The 27,704-nt window shown below is 30.8% G+C and overlaps 7 protein-coding genes across 10 annotated transcripts in view; 2 read left to right on the top strand and 5 right to left on the bottom strand.

Annotated features, from left to right (window-relative positions):
* Positions 1-111: 111 nt before the first annotated feature.
* Positions 112-2,516, top strand: pyd3 (beta-ureidopropionase pyd3). The gene is made up of 5 exons (XM_035080904.1): positions 112-873; positions 951-1,201; positions 1,281-1,669; positions 1,938-2,255; positions 2,330-2,516. Exons 1-5 carry the CDS (start codon positions 776-778, stop codon positions 2,420-2,422), a joined length of 1,149 nt encoding a protein of 382 aa, XP_034936795.1. The 5' UTR covers positions 112-775; the 3' UTR covers positions 2,423-2,516.
* Positions 2,033-5,881, bottom strand: Br140 (bromodomain-containing protein 140). The gene is made up of 5 exons (XM_035080901.1): positions 5,521-5,881; positions 5,107-5,371; positions 2,891-5,012; positions 2,582-2,769; positions 2,033-2,166 (listed from the first exon to the last, which is right to left on the bottom strand). The coding sequence occupies exons 1-4, from the start codon at positions 5,638-5,640 to the stop codon at positions 2,586-2,588; spliced, it is 2,691 nt and encodes an 896-aa protein (XP_034936792.1). The 5' UTR covers positions 5,641-5,881; the 3' UTR covers positions 2,033-2,166; positions 2,582-2,585.
* Positions 5,882-6,279: 398 nt separating this feature from the next.
* Flo2 (flotillin-2) overlaps positions 6,280-27,704 on the top strand; it is a 46,934-nt gene continuing 25,509 nt past the window's right edge. The window contains exon 1 of the mRNA XM_035080968.1: positions 6,280-6,559. Coding sequence (XP_034936859.1) covers positions 6,511-6,559 — 49 coding nt within the window. The 5' untranslated portion in view covers positions 6,280-6,510. The remainder of the gene's footprint in view (positions 6,560-27,704) is intronic.
* LOC118065589 (glucose dehydrogenase [FAD, quinone]-like) lies at positions 10,169-12,832 on the bottom strand. Its single transcript, XM_035080965.1, has 3 exons — positions 12,627-12,832; positions 11,637-12,323; positions 10,169-11,516 (listed from the first exon to the last, which is right to left on the bottom strand). Exons 2-3 carry the CDS (start codon positions 12,223-12,225, stop codon positions 10,234-10,236), a joined length of 1,872 nt encoding a protein of 623 aa, XP_034936856.1. The 5' UTR covers positions 12,226-12,323; positions 12,627-12,832; the 3' UTR covers positions 10,169-10,233.
* Positions 13,281-15,292, bottom strand: LOC118065591 (glucose dehydrogenase [FAD, quinone]-like). Its single transcript, XM_035080967.1, has 2 exons — positions 14,706-15,292; positions 13,281-14,623 (listed from the first exon to the last, which is right to left on the bottom strand). Exons 1-2 carry the CDS (start codon positions 15,235-15,237, stop codon positions 13,338-13,340), a joined length of 1,818 nt encoding a protein of 605 aa, XP_034936858.1. The 5' UTR covers positions 15,238-15,292; the 3' UTR covers positions 13,281-13,337.
* LOC118065584 (glucose dehydrogenase [FAD, quinone]-like) lies at positions 15,841-18,010 on the bottom strand. Its single transcript, XM_035080956.1, has 2 exons — positions 17,306-18,010; positions 15,841-17,229 (listed from the first exon to the last, which is right to left on the bottom strand). Exons 1-2 carry the CDS (start codon positions 17,934-17,936, stop codon positions 15,929-15,931), a joined length of 1,932 nt encoding a protein of 643 aa, XP_034936847.1. The 5' UTR covers positions 17,937-18,010; the 3' UTR covers positions 15,841-15,928.
* LOC118065588 (glucose dehydrogenase [FAD, quinone]) lies at positions 22,879-26,561 on the bottom strand. Of its 4 annotated transcripts, none has more exons than XM_035080961.1 (4): positions 26,274-26,561; positions 26,176-26,191; positions 25,765-25,859; positions 22,879-24,966 (listed from the first exon to the last, which is right to left on the bottom strand). In XM_035080961.1, exon 4 carries the CDS (start codon positions 24,824-24,826, stop codon positions 22,955-22,957), a length of 1,872 nt encoding a protein of 623 aa, XP_034936852.1. In that variant the 5' UTR covers positions 24,827-24,966; positions 25,765-25,859; positions 26,176-26,191; positions 26,274-26,561; the 3' UTR covers positions 22,879-22,954. The 4 variants fall into 4 exon arrangements, with proteins under 4 accessions (XP_034936852.1, XP_034936855.1, XP_034936851.1 ...); XM_035080964.1 differs by having other exon boundaries at positions 26,385-26,561; XM_035080960.1 differs by having other exon boundaries at positions 26,176-26,561.

Raw genomic sequence — 27,704 nt, 5'->3', positions numbered from 1 at the left:
CATTTTAGAATTTTTCATATTGATTTTAGAATAAATAATAATTAAATATTTATTTTGAACATTTTATTATCATAAAAATGTGAACTATATTAGTATCATTAACTAAATATATATATTTGCTCCAATAAAGAATAATAGTATTAATTTTCTTTTAGTCATTGATAACTAGACTAGATAAGAATTCACTGCAAAAATATTGACATCAGAACAAATGTGCTGTTGACCACCCATTAAAAAGAAGTCAAATAATCTGAACGGCCTACTCAAATACTAAAAATTTCTTGATCTGATAAATTTCATCGATAATGTTGATTCAAGATTACTAATAATTACTCTTTGATTACATTCAGCAATAAATAATCTCAAAGGAATCAGGTCACAAGAAAGTATTTGGAGCAACAACAATTGGATGTTGATAGATTTTGGAGTTATTTAAAATTCGAAATTAAAATTTAAATATAGATGGCAGTAATTGTCCAGAAACGTGGCCTTGTGTGAATTAAATGTCATCTTGAGTAAACAAAAGATCCAATAAGATGGACATAGATAAAGTTATGTAATTGTATAATTGAAATAAACCATAGTAATATATACTTCCTATTGAATAATAGTTTCATAGAGAGATATTGTTAGAGTATCAACTTTATTTAATCTAAGACTCTTTAAGATCGTTTTAGAAGATATAAAACTCAACACATAATAATTAAATCTCAGCTATATTTTTTATCTAATTGTTATTTAATTAGTAAGAAATTAACTTCCATATTTGTTGTACATGATGGAAAATTTTAATTTGGATGATGTTCTTGAAAAATATTTACCGGAAGAAAAACTTCAAAAAGTAAAGCAGCTTATATATGGAAATGAATTGAGGTAACCTTACTATTATATTTATTTTATATTAACCACTGAAAAATTTGATATTTAATGTTTTTTTGATTTTTTTTAAGACCTATTGATCAAGTATTTTATGAAGATGATAATTTCGAAGTCAAGGGTTATGATTTTTCAAAGTGTGCAATTATTGAAACATCTAATCCACCGCGAGAGGTTAGAATAGGATTGATTCAACATTCAATAGTGTCCCCCACTGACTTACCAGTGAATGACCAAAGACATGCAATTCATTGTAAAATAGAAAAATACATAAAACTTGCGGCAAAGTTTGCAGTTAAAATACTGTGTCTTCAAGAAGCATGGAGTCAGTAACTTATATGATTATAATGTATTAATATGCAATAATTTATCCTATAACTAATGATTTATTCATTAATTTTCAGCAATGCCATTTGCATTTTGTACCCGAGAAAAGTACCCTTGGGTAGAATTTGCTGAAGATGCTGAATTAGGGCCGACGACTAAATTATTATCTTCACTAGCACATGAACATAAAATGGTGATTATTTCACCAATTTTAGAAAGAGACAGTGTTCACGGTGATACACTGTGGAATACTTGTGTTGTTATTGATGATGATGGATCTGTATTAGGGAAACATAGGAAAAATCATATTCCACGAGTTGGTGATTTTAATGAATCTACATATTACATGGAAGGAAATACCGGTCATCCAGTTTTTCAAACTAGTTATGGGCGTATCGCTATTAACATTTGTTACGGACGTCATCACCCTCTTAATTGGATGATGTTTGGTATAAATGGTGCTGAAGTAAGTAAGCAATACAAATAATAAGATGATTAATTTGCATTAAATTGTTTTAAAAAAAAGCTTTTTTCAATCAGTCGTTCAACAATAAAAAAATTAATATTGATAACACTTTGATGATAATTAATAACATGAAAATGTTTTAAAAATTGCTTATTTATGAAAAAAACTTGATTACAGTGATGTCATTTTTATCAAAAATTGTTTAATTAAAAAAAATATATACAAAAATATTTTTCAAATGCAATAAGAATATCAATAAATTTTTTAGATTGTTTTTAATCCGTCTGCAACAGTCGGGTCATTATCTGAACCGTTGTGGCCAATCGAAGCAAGATGTGCTGCAATTTCTAATAGCTACTACACGTGTGCAATTAATCGTGTAGGAACTGAACATTTTCCTCATGAATTTACATCAGGTGATGGAAAGCCAGCACATAAAGATTTCGGACATTTTTATGGCTCTAGCTATATAACAGCACCGGATGGTACTCGAACTCCTGGATTAAGTAGACATAAAGATGGATTATTAATAGCAGATATTGATCTTAATGTTTGCCGTCAAACGAAAGACAGATGGGGATTTCAAGTAAATATGCATTTATTATGTACATTTCAATTGTATTCACTATTTAACCTTTGATATTAATTTTTTAATTTCAGATGACTCAACGGTTAGAAATGTATGCAAAAAAATTCAATGAAGCTGTAAAGCTTAATTTTGAACCAGAAATTATCAAACGAAAAAAAGATTAAGATATCTATTTTATACAAGAAATATTATTTTTTATATATGTTTATGAAAGATATTTTTAAAAAATATATTCCTTTATCATTTTTATTTCAACGTGAGAAATTACATTTTTTCTTCATTTATAAAATATTAAAACATCTTGATTTTTTAAAATGAGTTACCACTTTATGAGGCCGATGTTATAGTATTAAACGCAGCATTATGTGTTTGTTTACGATAGTGAAGTGCCTCTTGATATGCTTTTTTGACTGCTTTTCGGTCGGCTGGTTTACGTGATTCAATTAATTTTGCTTCATCGAGGGCTGGAGATACACCTAATTTTTCTAATTTTTCTCCTGGTAACCATTGCCTAAAAATATACAAATAAATGATAATAGAAATACTTTATGAATTAACTCAAGATTAGAAAATAATTATATTTGTATATGTAAGTATGAAATAGAATAGAAGAATATTAATAGAATAATTACCATGTTCGTTTTGTATCAAAAAATAGAACCAGGAAAATGGGTTCTTTATAGTTAACAGCAAGTGCTAAAACATCATCAGGTGGAGCAGGAATAGGAACTCCTTTATGAATCGTTCCTCTTGGAGTACTTGGATCAATTATTAAAGCTGGATACCAAGGGTATCCTCTACACTTGGCCCAAACAAGTTGTAAAGCTTCCAATCGATCTTTTTGGACTGTTTTACTTTCTTCTTCATTTTTTGTCTTTTTGATAACTTGCTCAGGCTCATGATCATGATCTTCTCTATCATCATCATCGCCTTCAGGTTCAGGGGTAGTAGATCTACTTGTGGAACAACTACTACAACTAGAAGATTGGCTTTCTCCTTCACCAATATCACTATCTATTCCTCCACTTCGGTATACTCGAAAACTATCACTTTGCTTTTTCTGATCAGCTTCAGATCCAGCTGTGGGTCCACTTTTACTTGCTCGAGCTTTTGCTTTTCTTGTAAATAATACAGCTGTACGTCTATTTACCCCTCCAACTTCTTTTTCAGCTATTTGAGATTCTGATTCACTACGATTTCGACTACTCCTTTCTCGTTTTCTTGATTTTATCGTCGTTGTGTCACCTTCAGGGACTTGGTCATATTCTGGATAATCTTTACGTACTTGCTCTATTAGTGCTCCACCCTGTTCACGCATTTTGAGACCAGCTCTATAAAACATTGTGTCTTTTCGATTGTATGCTAAACAATTATTTACCATTAAATTAAAATCTGATTGAAAAGCAGACAAATTATCGTACTCTTGCTTGTCAATTTTTGTTTCCATAGTTGATAAATCCATAGGTTGAGAAACAATATCAAGGTAATCTGGTACCTCTTCAGTATTTACAGGTTGACCAAAAACATCATTCACATCTTTAGCTTTGATAGATTCAAGAAGAAGCTTTAAAATACTTTCCAATGGCCTTAGTTCAAACCACATACACTTTTCTTTAACTTTAAATAATTCTTTTTTTAATTTCTCACGTTTACGAACAAGTTCACATAACAGTCTTGCTCTTTCTAAATCTTGCCGTAAACACTGCCAGTATTTAAGTTGACGATAAAGTTCTCCTCTCATTTCTCCATCAGGTGCAGGAGAATTACCTCCAAAAGGATGAGGTCTAGCATGAGGATGAGAACTTTGAAGTCTTCGGAGGAGTGGAACACCATTCCTATGTTGTCGCTTTAATGTCCAATATGCTATTAGACGTTGAATGAGTTGACTTTTTTTAGGTAAGCCTTCAGCTAAATTTGCGATTTCTCTAATTCTTTCTGGTGGTATTGTTGGAATAGATATTACAGGTGCAGATGAACTTTTTTTATTAGCAATAGCTCGACGCCTAGCATCCGCAGGATTTGTAGATGGCTGATAATCAGCCGGTGTGTGAGCTTCGCAATAAGCAGTTTTTTGTACTAACATTGGTTCACCATTAGCTGGTTGTACTGTTCGCATTCGCATACATAGTCCTGCTTGTTGAGCACAAGTCACATGAAATGCCGCGTAGCAGTTGCTTTTGTGGCATTGGATGCATGCCCCAACACCTCTTCGTTTACAAACACAACACGCGAGTTTCCATCGTGCAGCAGGTATACTTTCTATACTATCAATTGGTTCGAGAAATACAGTATTAGCAAAACGAACCTCAGGAATCCATAACGCACATACTACATGGGCCCATGTTGCTGGTCGATCAGTCTGTTTAAATGCTCCCCCTCGATTTGGACATAATACACAATCCACTGCTCTCGATGGACTTTGAAGGCATCTTCTACATAACCACTGGCCTTCTGGAATGTACGGCACTCCATAACAGTCTTGATGAACAGCAAGATTACACATGTCACAAAATAATATTGCATTGCTATTCTGGCACTCGCCATCCATGCAAATACAACATACTGCATCTTCATCAGCAGCAATACCACCCGATCCATTGTTTTGCTGTTGAAAATACGATTCCTTTTCCAATCTATCCATCAATAACTCAAATGTATCAGGTTCCATTGGTGGAAGGCCTGATGATATTCTTCTTTCATTAACTACTGCTAGCCATGCAGAATCTTCTTCATCAAGATCATATTCTACTTCACCTGCAAAGCAAATTTCATAAATATTTGATTGTTTACAGAATAATAGTGAATTAAATAAACTACATAAAAGAGATGTAATATTTTATCAACTTACCATCAAGTTCTTCACCACTTCTCTCCATAAATCTAACGTAAGAATTAGGAAGTTGTTCCGCTTCTCCAATTTGGCGTTCATATCCATCTATTGCTTTTACTACTGCAACAGGTAATGAACTTAAAATTGCTTTATCTTCTTTTTCTCTTTCACTGAGAATATTGTTCCCTTTTTTCTCATCTACTTTGTCCAGGGGAACTATTGGAATACTGTCATTGATACCTAATTTTACAGATTTGTTTGCTTCATCGCCTAGAGGCGTCATCTAAAATGAAAAATAATCATCTAATATTCATAAAAAGTGAACCATATTAAAATAATTATAAACACTGTCTTGTTTATTGACTCTTAAAATGTAAACAACATAGTAAAGGCGATATATTGTTGATAGAAACTTATCAACAACAAACATACCAAAACAAAACGTGTAGCTTCAGCGGGAGTCAGCACTTCAGTACTTACTCCGCTCACGGATTCGTGCTGTCCACCCATCCTGTTTCTACTTTTTTTTTTATTCGATTGTGGAGTATTCATACTGTTTATTATTTACGATTATATGAAAATCGTTATACACATGGTATGTATTAGTATCTTTGTGCACAATCCTTTCAGCGTTTTACCCAATCATTTAACTTAAATATTTCAATGCTAATTTTATTTCAAAATAATTTACATTTGATAATTCATTTGAAATGAGTCAAAATAACGTAAAACTGGTTAAAATATATAAAAAAAAATAATGATGTTTAGAGGTTACAATGCTTGCTTTCCAGTCTCAAACATTTATTTGAATTATTTTATCATAGAAAAATATTTAGAGAGAAGAAACTTCAACCTTTTTCTAAAACTAGTTCTACCAACAGTCATGAAATTTATGCTTATCGACTGAGCATTTTTAATCAAATTGAGTGATATTTATCGATTACCTGATCTAAATAAATTACCTAAATGTTTAATTAATAATAAAAATTAATATTAATAAAAAACAAAACTAAAAAAATATTCTAATTAATTTTTTTTTGAATGAATATTTGAATCTTTGATTATTGATGCATCATTCTATTCTTTTCGTTCTCCACTAGGTGGAACACATGTCACGGATTGTTATGTTGGTAGATGTGCTCGTCAGTTTAGACAAACAAGTTTATGCTCGAATGAATACACACTAGTATAGTAGTGTAGTATCTATTCTGAAAAAATATTAGTGTATCAACTATATTGTAAAAAAAATCTAATTATACATAGCGTTTGTGCTTACTCGAATGCTTTTATGACGTTCGGGCTAGTTAGTATCAATTAAAATCAAATAGTACAAGTTTTTGGAAGTTTAGTGAACTTATTCTGACAGTGTTTGTGTATTTTTCTGTTATTAATATAATTATAATAAATAATTATTAATTCATCATGGGAAATGTTCATACGTGTGGCCCAAATGAAGCGCTTGTTGTATCCGGTAAGTTTCGTTAATAATCCAAAATGTATCGCCATACTGACATAATTTTAAGTACAAAAATTCTTTAGCATGGAAGTGTGTTGCACGAAGCGAATTCTGTTACAATTACAGTTACATAAAAAGTCTAGACAGACATGACAGAAATGTCAGTCATAAGTTTTAGGTTAAAAATATATTCACCGGTGCTCTGAAAAGATTATCCAACTTTATTCAATAAAAACAGATGTTTTTTTTACAATTTTCTGCATGATTTTTTTTTATTCTTCCATATTTTAGCTCAATAATTTTTTTTAAATAGAAATTTTCATCGTTTACTCCAAAAAGACCATTTGGCTATATGGCAATGCTTGATATTTTTTTTTTCATCAATTAAATTCAAGTTTTTTATTTTTGTTTCACAATTGATGTCATAATCGTCTTGTCATGATGATCTCATATGACTTTATGATAATTTTTAATGTTTAAAATCATGTTTATTGAGAAATATGTCAAGTTATCAATGCTTCTCTATCTTAGCATTTATTTTAACTTGGCAATATCTATCATAGATATTAATTACTCATTCTAATTACCTTCGTACATTACTATCATAAGCAAAGGACATGTTATAGCTCTTAATTGACTACAGGATGGAAATAGTTTTGATGCCCATTTTGTCTGTCAAATGTCAACTATCATTAGTGTAAATGTAAATATATATTACAACTAATTAGATTAAAGGTCGGTCAATCAACTTAATTAAGATATGATGATGATTATGAAATGTATCATTCTCTCATAACCACTGATTAAATAAGATCAACTCGGCTTAAAGACTGAATTAGTAACATTGTTTTGTATTTGATTTATAAGAGGAAATCTTATATTGGAAGAATTTAGTTGGTAATTAAATATTAAACTACTAACAAGAGTTTGAGTTTTCCCACGTTTGTTTGATCATGTCTGCTCCTTTTTCACCAATCATATAGACCCCTGCATTAATGTGACCAACAGGCATTGTTGGCATAATTGATGCATCCACAACTCTTAATCCACTAATACCATAAACCCTTAATTCTGGATCTACTACTGCATTAGGATCACTTGCAGGTCCCATTTTTGCTGTCCCTATTTCATGATTTTCTATAGCTGGCAAAGTTTTAATTGCACATCGAAAATAATCATCTGAAGCAAATTCATATGAAGTACATCCAGGCATCTTAATATTGTGTAGTTGACTATTATATTTTTGGAATGGTTGCGTAGCGGCTAATTCTATCGTATATTTGATTCCCTCTAAAATAATTTCAACATCTGCTGGATGTGTGAAAAAATTGGGCTGAAGTATTGGATCATGATAAGGATTTTTAGACCTAAGTGTTATACGTCCGTAGCTTCTAGGTTGTTGAACTATTGGCCATACTGACCATGCATCATGATTTTCAAGTGGCTTAAAAACTTTATTATATACTTCGTCTAATACTCCATAACTTTTTTTGACAGCTACGCCGTTGTCTGAATGTACTGAACCTGATATAAAAAGAAGCTCGACATCAGGTCGAGGGTCGGTAGCATATTTGGTTTGAACAAAAGCTATTGCTTCTGCACCACCAGGCAGTGTAAACGGTCCGTCTCGATTCTTTAAATAATTGATAGTATTTGCTACTGTCAACAATGATTTTTCAGTCAAAGAAATAGTTTCATTAATTGTGAATACTAAACCAAGGAATCCAATATGCTCGTATAAATTATATCCAACTTTAGCATCTTTTATGACCTCAATTCCTAGTTCTTCTAGATGATCTTTTGGTCCTATTCCAGAAAGCATCAATAATTTAGCAGAATCTATTGTACCAGCAGATAAGATAACTTCTTTTTTGGCAAAAACTTTTCTAGTTACTCCATTTTTGACATATTGTACTCCATAGGCACGCTTATTATTATCAATTAATATTTTTGTAACAAATGCATATGTTACAATTTCTAAATTAATTCTTTTTACTCTAAGATACGCTCTTGAAGCACTACATCGTGTACCACGCTCCATGTTTACTTGTAAATATGAAAATCCAATTTGTTCAGGACCATTATATTCTACTACATTCCATCCTAGCTGTTTACCAGCTTCCAAAAACGATGTAGCTAGAGGTGTATGAAACGGAATAAATTCCACACATACATGTCCATCTTTTCCATGATAGGATGCATTATATGGTACTAAAATAATAATTATTTATAAGATGATAATTGTTTGAGACTGTCTGATTATAAATAACAATTTTAATGAATGTTTAAAATTATTAAATCGTTCAATACATGACTTACCAGGTACTTTGAACCTTTCACTTTTTTTGTAATATGGCAAAACTTCCTCATATGACCATCCCTTATTACCTAATGAAGCCCATAAATCATAATCAAATTTATTTCCTCTAGTGTGAAGCATAGCATTGATGCTACTAGTTCCACCTAATGATTTTCCTCGTGGCCATGGACATCGTCCATCAACCATCCCAAAACAGGCATTGTTTTGACGTTCAACTCGGTATCCCCAATTGTAATCAGTCGAATGAAAGTTTGCATACAAAATTGGAACTTGATTTAAAATTCCCTCTGGTTTCCCTGCCTCTAATAACAAAATTTTCCATCTTTTGTTTTCTGAAAGCCTGTTGGCTACTGTAGAGCCGGCTGTTCCAGCACCAACAATTATAAAATCATATTCTTCAAGAGTTGGTAAAGATGAAGTTTTAATGTCATATGTTGTTGTTAGACCATAACTTCTTAATAATTCTAAAAATCCATGAGCTTTTATATTCACTACAAATGATATAATAAATAATAATATAACTTGGTTTATTTTCCACATTTTTTGTTAAAAGAGTTTCTTCGTTAATAACAAGCATAGAATAATTCAAAAGTCAGTTAAAGTATCTGAAATAAAAAAATTTTTTATATTTACAATTTAATTGACACAATTAAAATAATTAATTATAAAGAAAACTTCAAAAGAGAAATTAGTTTTTATAAAATTTGTTTACTGAAAAACTTAGTTTGCAATATAATGAATAATACTTTCACTCATTGCGGAATTTTCAATACTAAAGAATGACATTTAAGAAGAAAAGTTCGAACAAAGAATTCTGTATTGACAAAATTACAAAATCAATTGTATAAAATATTAACATACCTTTTTTACGTTTCAATGTTAATTATTTTAAAGCAAAATGTTTATTAGCAAGTATTTCAATTATTGAAAATATTCTTTAAAAAATTTGTGTTATTCTTTCATGGAAATTAATGAAAGTTTCTACCAATTAACACTTGTAAAATAATCACAAAGCACCTTTGACTAACTCTTTGTCCTTCGAAACCTTCCTCTTTGGAATCTGCTTGAGAAGTGACTGCTTTCTCAAGCTGTGCACATAATATTACTTAAATACCGAAGAACTTCTTTAGAATATCGTTCATCCCTACTTCTTGAAAATTAAATAATAATAATAAATTCTTTTACAAGGATATAATTTTTTTAATAAAAAAATTTCCATATATCTTATAAATAATTATAAGTATTTACATTTTTTATTTAACAGTTACAGAGCAAGTATAAAAAATAATCTCGTTTAATAGTTAGATGGTATATACAATTGATATTGACATATCTAACAATATAATTAAGATTTGGCAAATAATTATTGTTAATTGTTCCATGCTAATTTAATCATGTCTGCAGCCTTTTCGCCAATCATATAAATTCCTGCATTAATATGTCCAACGGGCATGGTTGGCATAACGGAAGCATCCACCACTCTCAATCCCTTAACACCATAAACTCGTAATTCTGGATCCACCACTGCTTCGGGGTCAGTTACAGGCCCCATTTTTGCTGTTCCTATTTCATGGTTTAACATGGCTGGGAGAGTTTTAATTGCACATCGAAAATAATCATCCGAGGCAAATTTATGTGAAGTACATCCAGGTATTTTCACATCATATAGTTTACTTTGATATTTTTGAAGTGGTTCTGTTGCTGCTACTTTGATAGCATATTTTATGCCTTCTAAAATAATTTCTACATCCGCTGGATGAGTAAAAAAATTTGGTTGGAGAATTGGATTATCATACGGGTTTTTAGACTTAAGTGTAATGCGTCCACGACTTCGAGGATGTTGGACTATTGGCCATACTGACCAAGCATCTCGATTTTCAAGTGGTTTGAAAACTTGATTATATACTTTATCTGATATACCATAACTTTTCTTTATTGCAAGTCCATTATCTGAATGAATTCCACCTGAGAAAAATAAAAGCTCGATATCAGGACGATCGTCAAGTGCATATTTACTTTTAATGAAAGCTAATGCTTCAGCTCCTAAAGGTATTGAAAAGGGTCCACTCCTATCTCTTAAATATTGCATCGTATAAGTAGGTGATAACATTTTTCTTGCTGTGAGAGTCACACTTGCATTAACTACAAACGTCAAACCAAAAAATCCAATATGATCATACAAGTGGAATCCAACTTTAGAATCTTTTATAACATCAATTCCTAATTGCTCTAAATGTTCTTTCGGTCCTATCCCAGAGAGCATCAATAATTTAGCCGAGTCTATCGTCCCAGCAGACAAAATAATCTCTTTACTCGCTCGTACAATTCTTTTTACTCCATTTTTTACATATTCAACTCCATAAGCACGTTTATTATCATTGAATAAAATTTTTGTTACTAATGCTCTTGTTACAATATCCAAATTATTTCTCTTCACTCTCAAATAAGCTCTCGAGGCACTGCAACGAGTTCCATGATCCATATTTACTTGTAAATATGAAAATCCAATTTGTTCAGGACCATTATAATCAATAATTTGATATCCTAGTTGTTCACCTGCTTTTAAAAATTCAGTCGATAATGGAGTATGATATGGAATGTGCTCTACACATAAATATCCGTCTTTACCATGAAAGGATGTATTATATGTCACTGAAAAAAAAAATCAATTGTTTCATACTGTGATAAACTAGTTTTGTATATGATTACAATTTGATTATTTTAGAACTAAAGAATAAATAAAAACTATGAAAGTGAATTTAACTTGAATACCTGGCACCCGGAAGTTTTCGCTCTTTCTGAAATAGGGTAAGATTTCATCATAAGACCATCCATTATTTCCTAAAGCAGCCCATGTGTCGTAATCGAATCTATTACCTCTTGTATGAATCATAGCATTTATACTACTAGTTCCACCTAATGATTTTCCTCGGGGCCAAGTACATTGTCCATTAGTCATTCCGAAGCAAGCATTTTCCTGTTTTTCTACTTTATATCCCCAATTATAATCTGTTTGGTGGAAGTTAGCTAGAAGGATAGGTATTTGATTCAAAACACCCTCTGGTTGACCTGCTTCTAATAATAGAATTCTCCATTTTCTGATTTCTGAGAGACGATTAGCCACTGTAGAGCCTCCAGAGCCCGATCCAATGATAATAAAATCATATTCATTTTGAGTTGGAAGTGAAACAGTGTGAATGTCATACGCTGTTCGTATACCATAACTTTTCAGCAAATCGAAAAAAGTAACAGCCTTCACGTTTATTGACAAAGCAATTATAATACATAGAATAAATATTTTTTCCATGATTAGTCCTTGAACAGAAGAATGCTTATGAATAGATATTATTCGAAAGAACATAAAAAAAACACGATGACCGTGTTAGAATTGGGAAGAACTATGCTGACACTGCAATTTCTATATCTTTAATTCTACTCTGTAGAAGTTGATTGAATAACCTAGAACATTAATTATTCAAACATAATCAATAGATAAACATCACTGTTAGTAAAATTAACTACTCTATTATAGATATAACGATAGACAGAATAACGATCGATCGTTAATATTTTTCTTTTTTGCTGACATATTTTCTTAGCAATAAAACGAACAATACTTTCACTCAGATGCGCAGAATAGCTTTCTTCTGATAATATTTCTTTTTAATATGTTTTTTCAATTATCATTTTGATACTTATTATAAATTATTAATTTACTGTCGAGAATAGCTGTCGAGAATAAAATTAGAAAAATTTGTATACCTCTATTCTAATCTATATTTGTTGATCGTTAAAAATATATCCTGAACTGGTCCTGTTTGATTTCATGTATCTTTTTTTTAACTGAGCCAATGAAAGTTTCTGTCACTTAAAATTAGCAAATAATCCACAAGACAGTTTGGTGTTATACTGCGTCCTATTGAGACTTCGTGTTTAAGATTTACTGAAGAAATGAACACTTTCTCATGCTGCTCACGTAAGACTGTCTGAATATTCAGATGTTGTTATTCTTACCTGTCGTTCATCCCTACTTGGATGCTTTAAAACTAGATGAAAGGTAGTAAAAATATTTACATCATAAAACTCGCCGGAACATTAAAAGAAAAATATATAATCATCTTGTCAACGGACAATTGTTTGTAGATGAATTTGATATTATAGTGGTAATAATTTTTATCAAGTTATTTAAATTTCAACATGGCCGAAAAAAAACTCTCCCCATACAGGAAAAGTTTTATGTCAGTATACGTAACTCTTGACTCGGTCAACTTAACTTATGTAATGAGCAGATAAACATTTCTCTGATGAAGTGATAGTTTATTTTCCAAAGTCGTATGTTAAATTATTACTCTTAATAAAATAGAGTTTTATTTATTACCAAGAGTATACATAAAAGCATATATAACGATAATGATATAATTTCAGTAAGTTAAATTTTATTATTTTCTTTAGTGTTTAAAATTATTTAAAGCATTATGAATTTTTCCATGCTTCTTTGATCATATCAGCACCTTTTTCACCGATCATATAAATTCCAGCATTAATATGCCCAACCGGCATCATTGGCATAATTGATGCATCAATGACTCTCAACCTTTCAATACCATAAACACGTAACTTGGGATCTACTACTGCATTAGGGTCTGATTGAGGTCCCATCTTCACTGTTCCCATTTGATGATTCTCCATAGCAGGTAAAGCCTTGATGGCACATCTAAAATAATCATCTGAACCAAGCTTATGTGAAGTACATCCTGGCATTTTTACGTTATGTAATTGAGCGTTGTATTTCTTAAATGGTCCCGTCTTTGTCAGATTTATTGCGTGTTTAATTCCTTCTAAAATGATTTCTTCATCATGTGGATCGGAGAATAGATTACCTTGAAGAATAGGTCTAGAATAAGGATTTTTAGATCTAAGCTTAATACGTCCTTGACTCTTTGGGTGTTGAACGATTGGCCAGATCGTAAAGGCTTCACGAAACTCTAATGGTTTGAAAAATTTATTATAAACTTCATCAGATATACCATAACTTGGTTTTACAGTGAGTCCATTGTCTGAATGAACTCCACCTGAGAAGAAAAGTAATTCAAGATCAGGTCGATCATCTGGGGCATATTTTGTTCTTAAGAAAGCAATTGCTTCAACTCCTATAGGAATAGATAGTGGTCCACTTCTGCTAGAATAATATTGGAGCAGATTTGCTGGTGATACAAATCCTTGGAAATTAAAAGCATCGCTGTTGTTGACAGTAAAAACTAAACCCCAAAATGCAACATGTTCATACATATTGTATCCAACTTTAGCATCTTTTATGACCTTTATTCCTAGTTCTTCTAAATGTTCTTTTGGTCCTATTCCAGAAAGCATCAATAGTTTAGCGGAATCTATTGTACCAGCTGATAAAACTACTTCTTTGTTGGCAAAAACTTTTCTAGCTACTCCATTTTTCTCATACTGTATGCCATAAGCACGTTTATTCTTATCAATTAATACCTTTGTGGCGAAAGCATTTGTTACAATTTCTAAATTTCTTCTATTATTTTTCAAATATGCTTTAGAAGCACTGCATCGAGCACCATGATCCATATTAACTTGTAAATATGAAAATCCAAGTTGCTGAGGTCCATTATAGTCTACTATGTCATGCCCTAATGCTTTACCAGCTTCCAAAAATGCTCCTGCTAATTGTGTATGATGTGGAATATATTGTACAAGTAGAGGACCTTCATATCCATGATAAGATGCATTATGTGGTACTAGAAAAAAAATTTAATTATTTCAAATGTTTTTCAAGTGTTGTTTATTCAAAAATTGCATATTCACACAATAATAACTCACCAGGTACTTGGAATTTTTCACTTTTCCTAAAATAAGGAAGTACATCATCATAAGACCATCCTTCATTTCCTTGAGAAGCCCATAGATCGTAGTCTAATTTATTGCCTCGGGTATGAACCATGCCATTGATGCTACTGGTTCCTCCCAGTGATTTACCTCGTGGCCAAGTGCATCGACCGTCTTTCATTCCAGTACAAACACCTTTCTGTCTTTGCAATCTATATCCCCAATTGTAAGGTGTTTGATGAGTAGCTGCCATTAAACTTGGTATCTGAATGAAAATATTCTCAGGCTGACCGGCTTCTATTAGTAAAACTTTCCATTTACTATTTTCTGATAAACGTTTAGCTACTGCAGAACCAGCAGATCCAGCTCCCACAATAATGAAATCATATTCATCGCGAGTTGGATACAATGTTGTTCTGATATTATAGGTTGTTGTTACACCATAATCTTTTAATAAATCCGGAACTCCAACAGCATTTATTCGTTGAATAAAAAATGTCAAGATAATAACTCCGATGTTCCACATAATTATTAAAAATTTTTATTCAGATTTAAAACAATGAATAATGATTCGATAAATTAATAAAATTATACACTACAATAATACAATGTAAAGTCTGAATGTCTCTCAAACTTTCATTACAGTTGTGATCAATTTGATTTCTCTACGTCTACTGAAACCAATAAGCATTTGATATTTTGGAGTTGGCGAAATGACTTTAAGATGACTTTACATTGATCAAACCACTTCCAAACTTTCTTCGTTTCTTAAATCAATAAGTAAAAGAATAAACTTTCTCATATCTATTTCACAATATTATTTGAATATACAGGTGTTATTAATCAAATAAATTGTTCTCTGTTGCCAAACTTTCAATATTCAGTCTTTTTAAAACATATTTGTGCAGGAGGATTTAAAATATTTGATTTATTAAAAATTACTGCTATCTTCAAATATTCCATTTATATACAAATACATATAATGACGTGTTTATTAAATGTCAATAAAATAATCAATCATTAATAAAAACGATAAAATAATATTTTTATTAAATTAAAAATGTTATAAAAACAAAATCTTTTTGTAAAAAAAATATTAGTTAAATAAACAATTATATTAATCAAATAATCCCAGACAAAAAAAATTATAAAAGAGTTTTTTATCAATAATATAATATGATTAATTAAAATTTATAATTACAATTATTATTTCATATTTAATTTCTTCGGTGTTTAATTTTTCTCCATGCTTGTTTGATCATATCAGCACCTTTTTCACCAATCATATAAACTCCTGCATTAATATGCCCAACTGGCATAGTAGGCATAATTGATGCATCGATGACTCTCAACCTTTCAATGCCATAAACACGTAACTTGGGATCTACTACTGCATTAGGGTCTGATTGAGGTCCCATCTTCACTGTTCCCATTTCGTGATTTTCTAACGCAGGTAAAACTTTAACCGCACATCTAAAGTAATCATCAGTTCCAAATGTATGAGACTTGCATCCAGGCATTTTTTTGGTATATATCTGAGGATTATATTGCTGCATTGCTTCAGTTTGAGAAACATCAATTGCCATTTTTATTCCTTCTAAAATGGTTTCCAAATCTTTTGGATGAGTAAAAAAATTTGGTTGAAGTATTGGCTTATCATGTGGATTTTTAGATCTGAGTGTTATACGACCATGACTTTTTGGATGTTGAACTATTGGCCATATAGTGAAAGCATTGCGATATTCTAGTGGTTTGAAAAATTCGTTGTAAACTCGATCTGATATTCCATAGGCAGATTTTAATGCTAGACCATTGTCTGAATGTATTCCACCACTAATAAAAAGTAATTCTATATCTGGACGTTCATCAGTAGCATATTTAGTTCTCAAAAATGCGATTGATTCCGCTCCTGCTGGAAGTGCATAAGCACTATCTCGACTCAGAGAATATTGTAAAGCATTAGCAGGTGACAAAAAGTCATTAATATTAATGGTGACACTCGAATTAACAGTAAACAGTAAACCCCAAAATGCTATATGTTCGTACATATTGTATCCAACTTTAGCATCTTTTATGACCTCAATTCCTAGTTCTTCTAGATGATCTCTTGGTCCTATTCCAGAAAGCATCAATAATTTAGCAGAATCTATTGTACCTGCTGATGAAATTATTTCTTTACTAGCTCGAACGATTCTTTTTACTCCATTTTTTTCATATTCAACTCCATAAGCACGTTGATTATCATCAATTAATATTTTTGTTACGAAAACACCTGTTACTATTTCCAAGTTAGATCCATGATTTTTAAGATAAGCTCTCGCAGAACTGCATCGAGCACCATGGTCCATATTAACTTGTAAATATGAAAAACCAATTTGATCAGGACCATTATAGTCTATAACATCGTATCCCAATTCTACACCAGCTTCTAAATATGTTTTTGCCAATGGCGTACGGTATGGAATGTCTTGTACACATAGGTGTCCATGTCTTCCATGATATGATGAATTGTGGGGTTCTAAAATAATTAAATAATAATACAAATGAATCGATTGAATAAATCAAGCTCAATAAAAACATAGATTAAATTATACCTTTTACTTGAAAGTTTTCGCTTTTTTTGAAGTATGGTAGAACTTCTTCATATGACCATCCTTTATTTCCTAAAGAAGCCCATAATTCATAGTCTAATTTGTTTCCCCTTGTGTGAATCATAGCATTTAGCGTACTAGTTCCGCCTAATGATCTACCTCGTGGCCACGTACATTGTCCATCAGTCATTCCAAAACAAGCATGCTTTTGCTTTTCAACTTTGTACCCCCAATTATAAGGTGTTTCATCTACCCATGGAAAGGCATATAATATTGGTACTTGATTTATAAGAGTTTCGGGTGGACCTGCTTCCAATAATAAAATTTTCCACTTTTTATTTTCTGACAAACGTCTAGCTACTGTAGAACCAGCAGATCCAGCACCAATAACAATAAAATCATATTTATGTCGAGTGGGTAGTGGTGTAGTTTTAACGTTGTAAGTTAATCCAAGAGCACTCCGGTCTAAGGTGTCGAGGACACCTGATAGTTCTTCGGGTAATAGAGGTGATACAATATTAAGAGTATCTTTTATCGTGTCAGTATTTACTAAATTTAATAGTTCTAGTGAATTTACACCAATTAAAAGTGAAAATAATAAAATGACAATTTTTAACACTCTCATTTTTAACATAATTGTATTAAAAAATTTAAAACCATCATTATTCAAATTAAAAATAAGACTAAACTGATTGAAACTAACTAATTCATTTATAACTGGCTACTTTTATCGAAATTTTGATGTAAATAAGATTGCATTCCATTTTTACTTTGTTTTTGAAAACGATTCAATAACAATACTGATGTATTGACTAAACAGTTTTGAGACATCCTTGATTATGAACGACAATAACAATTTGACATCAACAAAAATATTTTTTAAAATCGAATAATACATAATTCATTTTTAAATTTACTACGTATTACTATACTAAACAAAGAGATAAATATAAATTAAATCAAAGGAACATCTTAAATAGAAGAGTTTATTTATCATACATTTTATACAATCTTTTTGTTATGAATTTCAACATAATTTAACGATTTTTCCACAAATCTTTTATCATATCTGCTGCTTTTTCAGCAATCATATAAATTCCAGTATTTACATGACCAACAGGTATTGTTGGCATTATAGAAGCGTCTACTACTCTTAAACCATCAATTCCTCGAACTTGTAGTTGTGGGTTAACCACTGCATTAGGATCAGAGTCAGGTCCCATTTTAGCAGTTCCTATTTGATGGTTTTCCATTACGGGCAATGTTTTAATGGCACATCTGAAGTAATCATCAGAAGCGAATTTATAAGATTTACATCCCGGTATTTTTATTCTATGTAATTGACTGTTATATTTTTGGAAAGGTGCAGTTTTTGATAATGCTATGGTAAGTTTTATTCCTTCTAAAATTACTTCAACATCGTGTGGATCTGAAAAAAAGTTTGGTTGAAGAATAGGATTATGATATGGATTTTTTGATCTAAGTTTGATGTATCCACGACTTCTCGGGTGTTGAACTATTGGCCAAACCGACCAGGCATGCCGAAATTCAAGTGGTTTGAAAACTCTGTTATATACTTCATCTGATATTCCATAAGCTGGTTTGACTGCGAATCCATTGTCTGAATGTACTCCACCATTAATGAAGAAGAGCTCGATATCTGGACGACTGTCATTTGCGTATTTAGTTTGAAGAAATGCTATGGCTTCTCCCCCAGTAGGAGCAGATAATGGGCCATCTCTTCTCTTGAAGTATTGTGCAGCATTAACCGGCGACAAGAATGTTTTTGCAGTCATAGTAACACTCGCATTAACTGTAAAAACTAGTCCCCAGAATGCAACATGTTCGTACATATTATGCCCAACCTTGGCATCTTTAATGACATCAATTCCCACTTTTTGGAGGTGATCTTTAGGCCCTATACCTGATAGCATTAATAATTTTGCAGAATCAACTGTTCCCGCAGATGATATAATTTCTTTTCGAGCTTTAACCATTCTTGTGACTCCGTTTTTAACATATTGTACTCCGTAAGCACGCTTGTTCTCATCAATCAATATTTTTGTAACAAAAGCATGGGTTACGATGTCTAAGTTACGCCTTCTTACTCTGAGATAAGCTTTCGATGCACTGCATCGAGCGCCATTGTCCATATTCACTTGTAAATATGAAAATCCAATTTGTTGAGGACCATTAATATCTGTTATATTATATCCTAATTCTTTACCAGCTTCCAAATATTCTCTTGCCAATACTGAGTGATATGGGATATGCTGAACACATACAGGACCATTAACTCCGTGGTATGAAGCGTTATGAGGTACTAAAAATAAATTTTACCTTAAAAAAAAATTCTACGAATTCTTTTTAATTAAATATGAAATAATTATAAATACTTGGCACTTGGAAATTTTCACTTTTCCTGAAATACGGTAGAATTTCATCAAAAGACCATCCTGTGTTATCCATTGAAGCCCATAGATCATAGTCCAATTTATTTCCTCTTGTATTGAACCATAGCATTGATACTACTCGATCCTCCTAGCGCTTTACCACGTGGCCAAGTACACCGGCCATCCACCATTCCAAAACCAGCATTTTTCTGTCGTTGGACTCTGTATCCCCAGTTATAATCAGTGTTAATCATAGCTGCGTATAATGCTGGAATTTGATTAAAAACTCCTTCAGGTCGACCTGCTTCTAATAGCAAAATTTTCCAATCTCCATTTTCTGATAGACGATTGGCCAGTGCAGAACCTGCTGTTCCAGCACCAACGATGATAAAATCATATTCTTCTTGTGTTGGAAGTGGTGTGGTTTTAATATCGTATGATAATCGCCAACCATAACTTTGTAATAATTCTAAAAATCCTTGACCATTTATGTTTGTGAATATAGAAAGTAGAAATAAGATAATTTTTAATTTAAACATTTTTTATGTTTTTTTATCACTTTCTCGTAAAAAAACTGAATAAGTTTTTTTCGAGAATAAAATTATATGTATATATTTATATATATATATCCTTTGGCTAATCAGCATTATGTACCAGCTGTGCATCAGATGATCATCATTCTGTTGAGAGCAAATACAAATTTGATTGTCAAGGTGGAATGATATTTTTGATCAACAGTTAATTAGCATATGACATTCACACCAATATCACAAAGTATATGAAATGCACTGTTTATCAAATATTTTTTTAATGAAAGGTTTGGAGAACAGCTAGCAGACCAATTAAAAATTTTCAAATCATCATTATGTTTAAAATCATATGTTTTTTTTATTAATTACATTTGTATAAAAATAACATTAAATATTTGAATGAACTAATACAAAATTGGTGAAGTAGATATGAATATTCTATGTAACTCTAAACATACATCATGACTTTTGGTTACCAAGTGAATTGATGTTGAACCTGATTACTGAAAGTAATTATAATCTGTGCATTCGTTTATCAAATCCATTGTGTATTAAAACAATATCATTTGTTACAAAATTAAATTTCCAATAAAAATTATTGAATCGTATAATTTACATGTATATTAATTGTGCAATATCAAAAACTTCTTGAATAGAATGAGGTATATTATCTCTGAAACAAATGGTGTCCAAGTAATTTAACAATGTATAATTAAATAAAGTTAATTTCTCTTTAGTATCGACTAATCAAACATTTACTAGATTTTTAATTAGCAAACCTCAGTATTCTTGAATCATATTTAGAAGTTTCTCTATAATAATAAATGTTGGAATGTTAATATGGCTACATGATATTCTTAACAAAATTAAAACATCTTCAACTCGTAAACCTTTCATTTCACGTAAATAATTACAATTGAACAATTTAATATCTATATCTTTATCAGAATAACTTGTTTAACTAGTGAAATTATTAACACCAATAAATGCAAGATCATTACATGCCCTAGGTATTGGTCCGGACTTTTTTTTAAAAACAATCAGGAACATATGGGTCTGATAAGTCGATTAATATATTAATAATTGGAAGATATGAATATTTGATCATTATCTTATCAGTAAGATAGGGATTTACCTTACCATAAAATTATTTATTTTTTAAAAAAAAAATAACGTAAAAAATTCATTGTTAACATAATTTCTTTAGAAAGTGTAGAAATTTATTATTAAGATTATTTTGATCAATTATTGATCAATATCAACATATAGGAATGATGTTCAGTTTTTGTTTATAATTTTTTATTATGAAATTTAATACTAAAAATCATATTAATTTTCTTAACAATCTGAGAACTTGGAATAAAGATTGAAACATACCTGAAGAATGATTATTGTTCGAATTCCAGTTTTATTTCTTTTGAATACTCAACTATTGTAATTCAATAAAATGCTACTCTTAACAGTTTTACATTTCAATTTTCATAATCTTTGCATTTTTATTCTTATCAATCATCTGTAATATAAAAAAGAATAATAGCAAATGTTATTGAACAACGTAATATTAAATTGAAAAAAGTAGATACAAATTTTCGCCTAAGAAACAATGATACACATACTTTAACATGTTCAATTAATGTAAACTAGGTCATTGATTTTTGTAACATCAAAACTGCTTCAGTTTCAATCCTTGCTTCATATTAGTTTTCTTTCTTCCAAGCTTAACAAATATTTCTATCAATATTCGTTGCAAAAATTATTTTCAACTTATTATTTACACATTATTCATTATTAATAACATTAATTGAATAAACACACTTCATTTAAAAAGTTTATTTATAACATTATATACTAATAATAAAAAAAATTATAACGTTACAGGTACGTGGAAAGATACTATACATATATCATTTTATTCATCGAGTAATTGAAATAGATTCAAATCATAGAAAAATTGAATTTATAAAGAGACTAGGTATTATTGATTTATTAATAATTAACTTTTGTTAATAAGATCTAAAAAATTTTATTTATTATTCCTTCATTTGTTAAAAAATTACAACAGTTGCTTGAAATAATTGTTTTTATAAATGAGATTTAAATGAATAGCATTCATAGACATTATTTAAACTTACAAAAAATGTAAGAGAAAATTGTTTACGATATTGCCAATTATTTCATAATTACCGTGCACTTATTTTTTATAATAAAATCGTTTGAATAATCAATTACATATATTTATAGACAATTAATATGTAATAATTTTTTATGGCACATTAATTTTTTATATGCATTTAATTATTTTTTTCAAAACAATTGTTTTATTATTTTTTTTATCGAATTAGTTTACAATCATTTATATAACAATTCTTTTATTAAGATAACATTATTTTTTTTCTTCTATTTAGAGAAAATTAAAAAATGAACATTTATATAAAAACCATCACAGTCATGTATTTGAACGTAAACTTCTATCAAGTATAAATTTCAACGATATAAAAATAAAATGTCAATGATAAGTAAATAACTATCAAATTGCAATGAAGAATCTTGTAAAAAATTTTGAAAGAATCATCAAAATTGATCCTGTCAAAATATTATTAATTACTAGAATATTTAAACTACAATCAATACAATAGCTACATATTTACTTTCTCATAATTTTGTAATATAATCTAATGTAGCATAATGAATATACGATCAAAAGTTTATATAATGCTGTGGAAAATATCTTATCTTTGGATATTATCGAGCCAGTCATTCTTTATGAGATCAGATCCTTTCTCAGCAATCATAATAACAGGTGCATTGGTATTACCGCTGCAGATGGTAGGCATTATTGATGCATCGATAACTCTTAAACTTTGCACTCCATAAACTCGCAATCGTGGATCAACCACAGCTTCAGGATCAGTGGATGGTCCCATTTTGGCAGTTCCTACTGGATGATATATAGTCATAGTGATATGACGAATATGACATTCCCAATAAGCATCAGATCCAAAAGTTAAATTTTTACATCCTGGAATTTTTGCTCTATGTAATCGAGATCCAAATTGTTGAAACACTTTGGCTTCATTTAATCTTACTGCTATTTTTGCACCTTCAACAAGACGAGCGATGTCTTCAGGATGATCAAAATAGTTGGCATTTATAACTGGACTAGCAAATGGATTACTATTTTTTAATCTTATTGTACCTCTTGATTTTGGTCTCAGAAGTAGAGGCATAATAGTCCAAGCATCTCTATTAGTAATAGGACGATACACAGTATCGTAAACTTGATCAGTAATGCTCAGAACTTTTCTTACTTGAACACCAGCATCAGAACTTAATGATGCTGGTGCCATATGTAATTGAATATCAGGGTACAACCCTGATTCATTAGCGTAAATTGTATTAACAAATGCATAACCTTCAACTCCACCTAATGTCGTCATCGGTCCTCGCCCATTCAATACATATTCAGTAGTAACTGGTGTCGGCTGGAGACGGTCTTGAACAATTGCAACAGGTTTATCAACTAAAAAAGTTAGTCCAGCCATTCCTACATGATCTTGAAGATTATTTCCAACTGGTAAATCTTTGATAACCGTTATTCCGTGGCTTTCCAAGTGCTGTTTAGGTCCAATTCCTGAAAGCATCAATAACTGTGGACTGTTGATGGCGCCTGCAGATAAAATAATTTCTTTTTTTGCTCGAATAATTTGTTTTCTTCCATCTCTATAAAATTCAACACCAACTGCTTTCATTTTTATAGGATCAATAATAATTTTAGTCACATGCGCATTCATACCGATGTGTAAATTTCTCCTGAGACGTACAGGTCGTAAAAATGCTTTGGCTGTTGAACATCGACTACCTCGTCTTATAGTTCCTTGAGCAATCATAAAGCCAGTTTGATACTCTCCATTAATATCTCTGTTTTCATAGCCTAATTCCATACCAGCTTCGACAAAAGCTACAACTAAAGGCGTTCTCCAAGGTGACTCTTGAACTGTTAAATACCCTCCAGTACCATGATAGGGACTATTTTTCAAGTAAGGATTACGATTGTCTTCAGATTTCTTAAAATAATACAGTGCTTGGTCATATCCCCATCCTGGATTACCAAGAGCTTCCCAATGATCATAGTCATATCTATTTCCACGTACGTACAGCATGTAATTTAATGTGCTCGAACCACCGAGTACTTTTCCTCTCGGCCAATTACATCTGCCTTTCTTCATGGCCAAACAGGAAGTACCCGTAGGTTCAGTCTTATATTTCCAATCCAATTTTGTTAGTTGAAGGTATGCTGCCAAAGAAGGTACATCTGTGATCTCGTTTTCGTCAGGGCCAGCTTCTAAAAGTAATATATTCCAATCTGGTATTTCAGAAAGCCGACTAGCAACTACTGCACCTGCTGATCCACCTCCAATTACTATAAAGTCATATTCTTGGTTTAAAGGACGTTTGTCAATGACACGACTCTCCGGATCCAATTGATCGTAGCGGTAATATGAGAGACCTATGATGACTAGTGGAACTAACCATAAGCTAGTGCCCATTAGGCCTACAGCACTCTTTAATGTTGATGCAATAACCAACGCACTCAATACCATTTTATCTTCAATCTAGCTAATTGCCCTTGCGGTTTTTTCAACATATCAGTTGACCTCAGGTTAATTTTCTTTAATCTCTTAATGACTACATCTGTGCAATGATAATTCATTGTATGACATTAACCACGAATCCAATGGACCTGAAAATTAAAAGAGAATTAGACTGGAAAGTTATATTTTTACTTTTATAACTTTTTGTTACATTTTTTACATTTTTATTCTAATCATACAAATAAGTCACTAATTCGGATACACATGACAGAAAAACGGAACCTACTATTTTAGCAACACGCTCCCTCACTCAGAAAAAGTCTGATGGTGATCTCATAACGGGGAAAAGGAGAAAGTGTTTCGGCGTCACACACCTCAACCTGCCTCTTTCTTCTTTCTACTATGAATATCATGGTTACGTTATGATTTCTCAATCGATTGAGCTTTATTATTAACAAGTAGTCTTGCTACTTTTTTATGTATCATAACATTCTCATTATTAATTATGACAAGCATAACTTTATGGGACACGATAAAAATCTCGTCTTTTCTCACAAGGTCAAAAAAAATTAATAACAGTTGAAGACATTATTGCCTAAAAAGTCATTACCATGACTAAAGAACTTTCAATTGAATTGTTCGGCTTTATAAGAAACCTATTTCCGGAAACGGTCAACCGTATAAGTTACTTACTAAGACTGTCGGTTTTAGCGTAAGGAAGAGTGCAAGAAAAAAATTTGTCTAGCACGCACGTTTAAATAATGCGGAAGTTATCTTTGCAATTTTCTACATTGCCTCATTAGTTCTTTCATATGCTTTCTTTTATTCCGTTGTATTTACATATCTCCTCGATTATGGTAACACTTAAATAAACTACTTTAATTAATTTTAAATCTTTTCTTTGACTTCATTAATTTTTTTCCACTTTAAAAGATTCTATTCATTACCTTAAACATGTTTATATGGATTGTCCATCGAAATTCAAGTAGAGAAAAAAAAATGTCTTTCAGGATTTTCAAAACTTCCTCGTCATTTTTTGACTCTGAAATAAAAAAAATGTGTATATATATATATATATATACATGCCTTTTATTTGCACATTTTCAAGATGAAAAAAAAAGTCGAACCAAAATTTCTAAATTTATGTAAGAGTTGTAAAACAGTTAATTACTGATTTTTTTTTAAATGTCAAAAAAAATTTTATAACACTTTCTGTTGTCACATTTCACATTTGTTTAATTTACATATAGATAAATTGGCAAAAAAAGTTTTGTAGATAAACCCATCTAAAAATATAATCACTAAATATCACATTCTTAATGTAGAAAAGCTTATCATTAATGAGTATAACCACTTACTTAATAAACATGAGTCCTTCAGAAAACGTGACATCAATAACATAAAAAATAGAAAAAAACATTAGCAGTTGATTAAAATAAAAAAATCTTAAACTCACTTTTGAGAAGATAATGAAGTGTATTATGAAATAGATAAAAAAGCAATAAAGTAAGCAAATAAGTTGAATAGATAAATTCGAACACGAGCACCAAAAAATGCCAATGCTCACTTGCACGTGATTCTTGAAGAACTAACGAAGTTGCCTGGTCTGGCACGTATATGACCGGAAGAAGTCTAGTAATATCCAAGTCAGAAGAGTATGACGATTTAACAATAATAACCCCTACCAATGGACCTGGTGGAATTTCTTAGCGTTCTTCTCGAAGCCTCTTTACTTTGGTAGTGAAAGTGTTCTCTTTCTGTGGACAAGCTATGCTGTGGCGCCCAATCCTCTCTCTTTCTATATCCTTGCCCTGGACGATGTGGTAACACTCACCAGTACGATTACAGACTACACAAGCTCTACGTGCGAGTAGCCACGAGTTCACGGACTCCATTCCAAGTCACGATTTACTAGTAATCCTCTCTAATATAAGAGTAAATCAGTAGGCATAGGTTATCCAGAGCTTCATTACCGGAAATTTTGATTTAGATAAGATTAATTGAAGAAAGTCGTTATTTATAGATTTTACTTATATTCCCACGTTTTGTTTCAATTTTATTTTATTGTAATATATCCATAAATGAATAAATACTTCCTCCTTTCCGGTATTCAATTCTGTAAGTTTTCAAAAATTTTATAGACTATAACTGAAAGACTTTCTCCGTGTAATCATGAAAATTACGTAGAATTGTGGAAGAGACTAGAAAATAAGATGAGACACTTTAAAAGACTTGAATATTAATAAGTACTCATTTAATATTTAATTTTAATACTAATTTTTTCGTGGAATGGCTATAATTATTAAAATAAATAAATGCCGGAATTAAACAGTGTAATTAATTACTAAAAGTTTCTCAAATTTTCATTTCACCGCGCGTGAAATTATCATTTTAAATATCAAATTAGTAGTGTTAGACGTCTTAATAAAGCTAATAAAGAAAACCACAATAATATTAATAGTTTCAAATTTATATAATAGTTAGTACGTGTTAGACAAATTTCTCTTTTTCAATGACTTCAATCTTTAACATGAGTGATTGATGATTATAGTTTTCAATGTATAATTCTATTCAATTAGGCTTCAAATTTTAAATTCAATACTTCATGGGAAATCAAATTGGTTTTTCTCGATGAGGAAATATTCTATTTCTTCGAATATTTTCGAATTTAACATTTAAAAATGTTTTAAAACTCTTCAGTGATAGTTAAGTAGTCTGACATTTCATAAAACTTGACAAATTTTTAGTGTGTTTAAGAGACTTCTATTTAAAAGAGAAATTACAATAATAAAAATGAGTAATAGGTATCTTTATGAATCTGTATAACATTGTTGTTTAATTCAATATTATCTATTAATTATTCATCAGTAAATGAAAAATAGCATCT

This window comes from Chelonus insularis, unplaced genomic scaffold (genome assembly GCF_013357705.1).
Source record: "Chelonus insularis isolate UGA/USDA-ARS -01 unplaced genomic scaffold, ASM1335770v1 contig_317_pilon, whole genome shotgun sequence".
NCBI lineage: Eukaryota > Metazoa > Arthropoda > Insecta > Hymenoptera > Braconidae > Chelonus > Chelonus insularis.
This window is presented reverse-complemented; position numbering and strand designations above follow the sequence as displayed.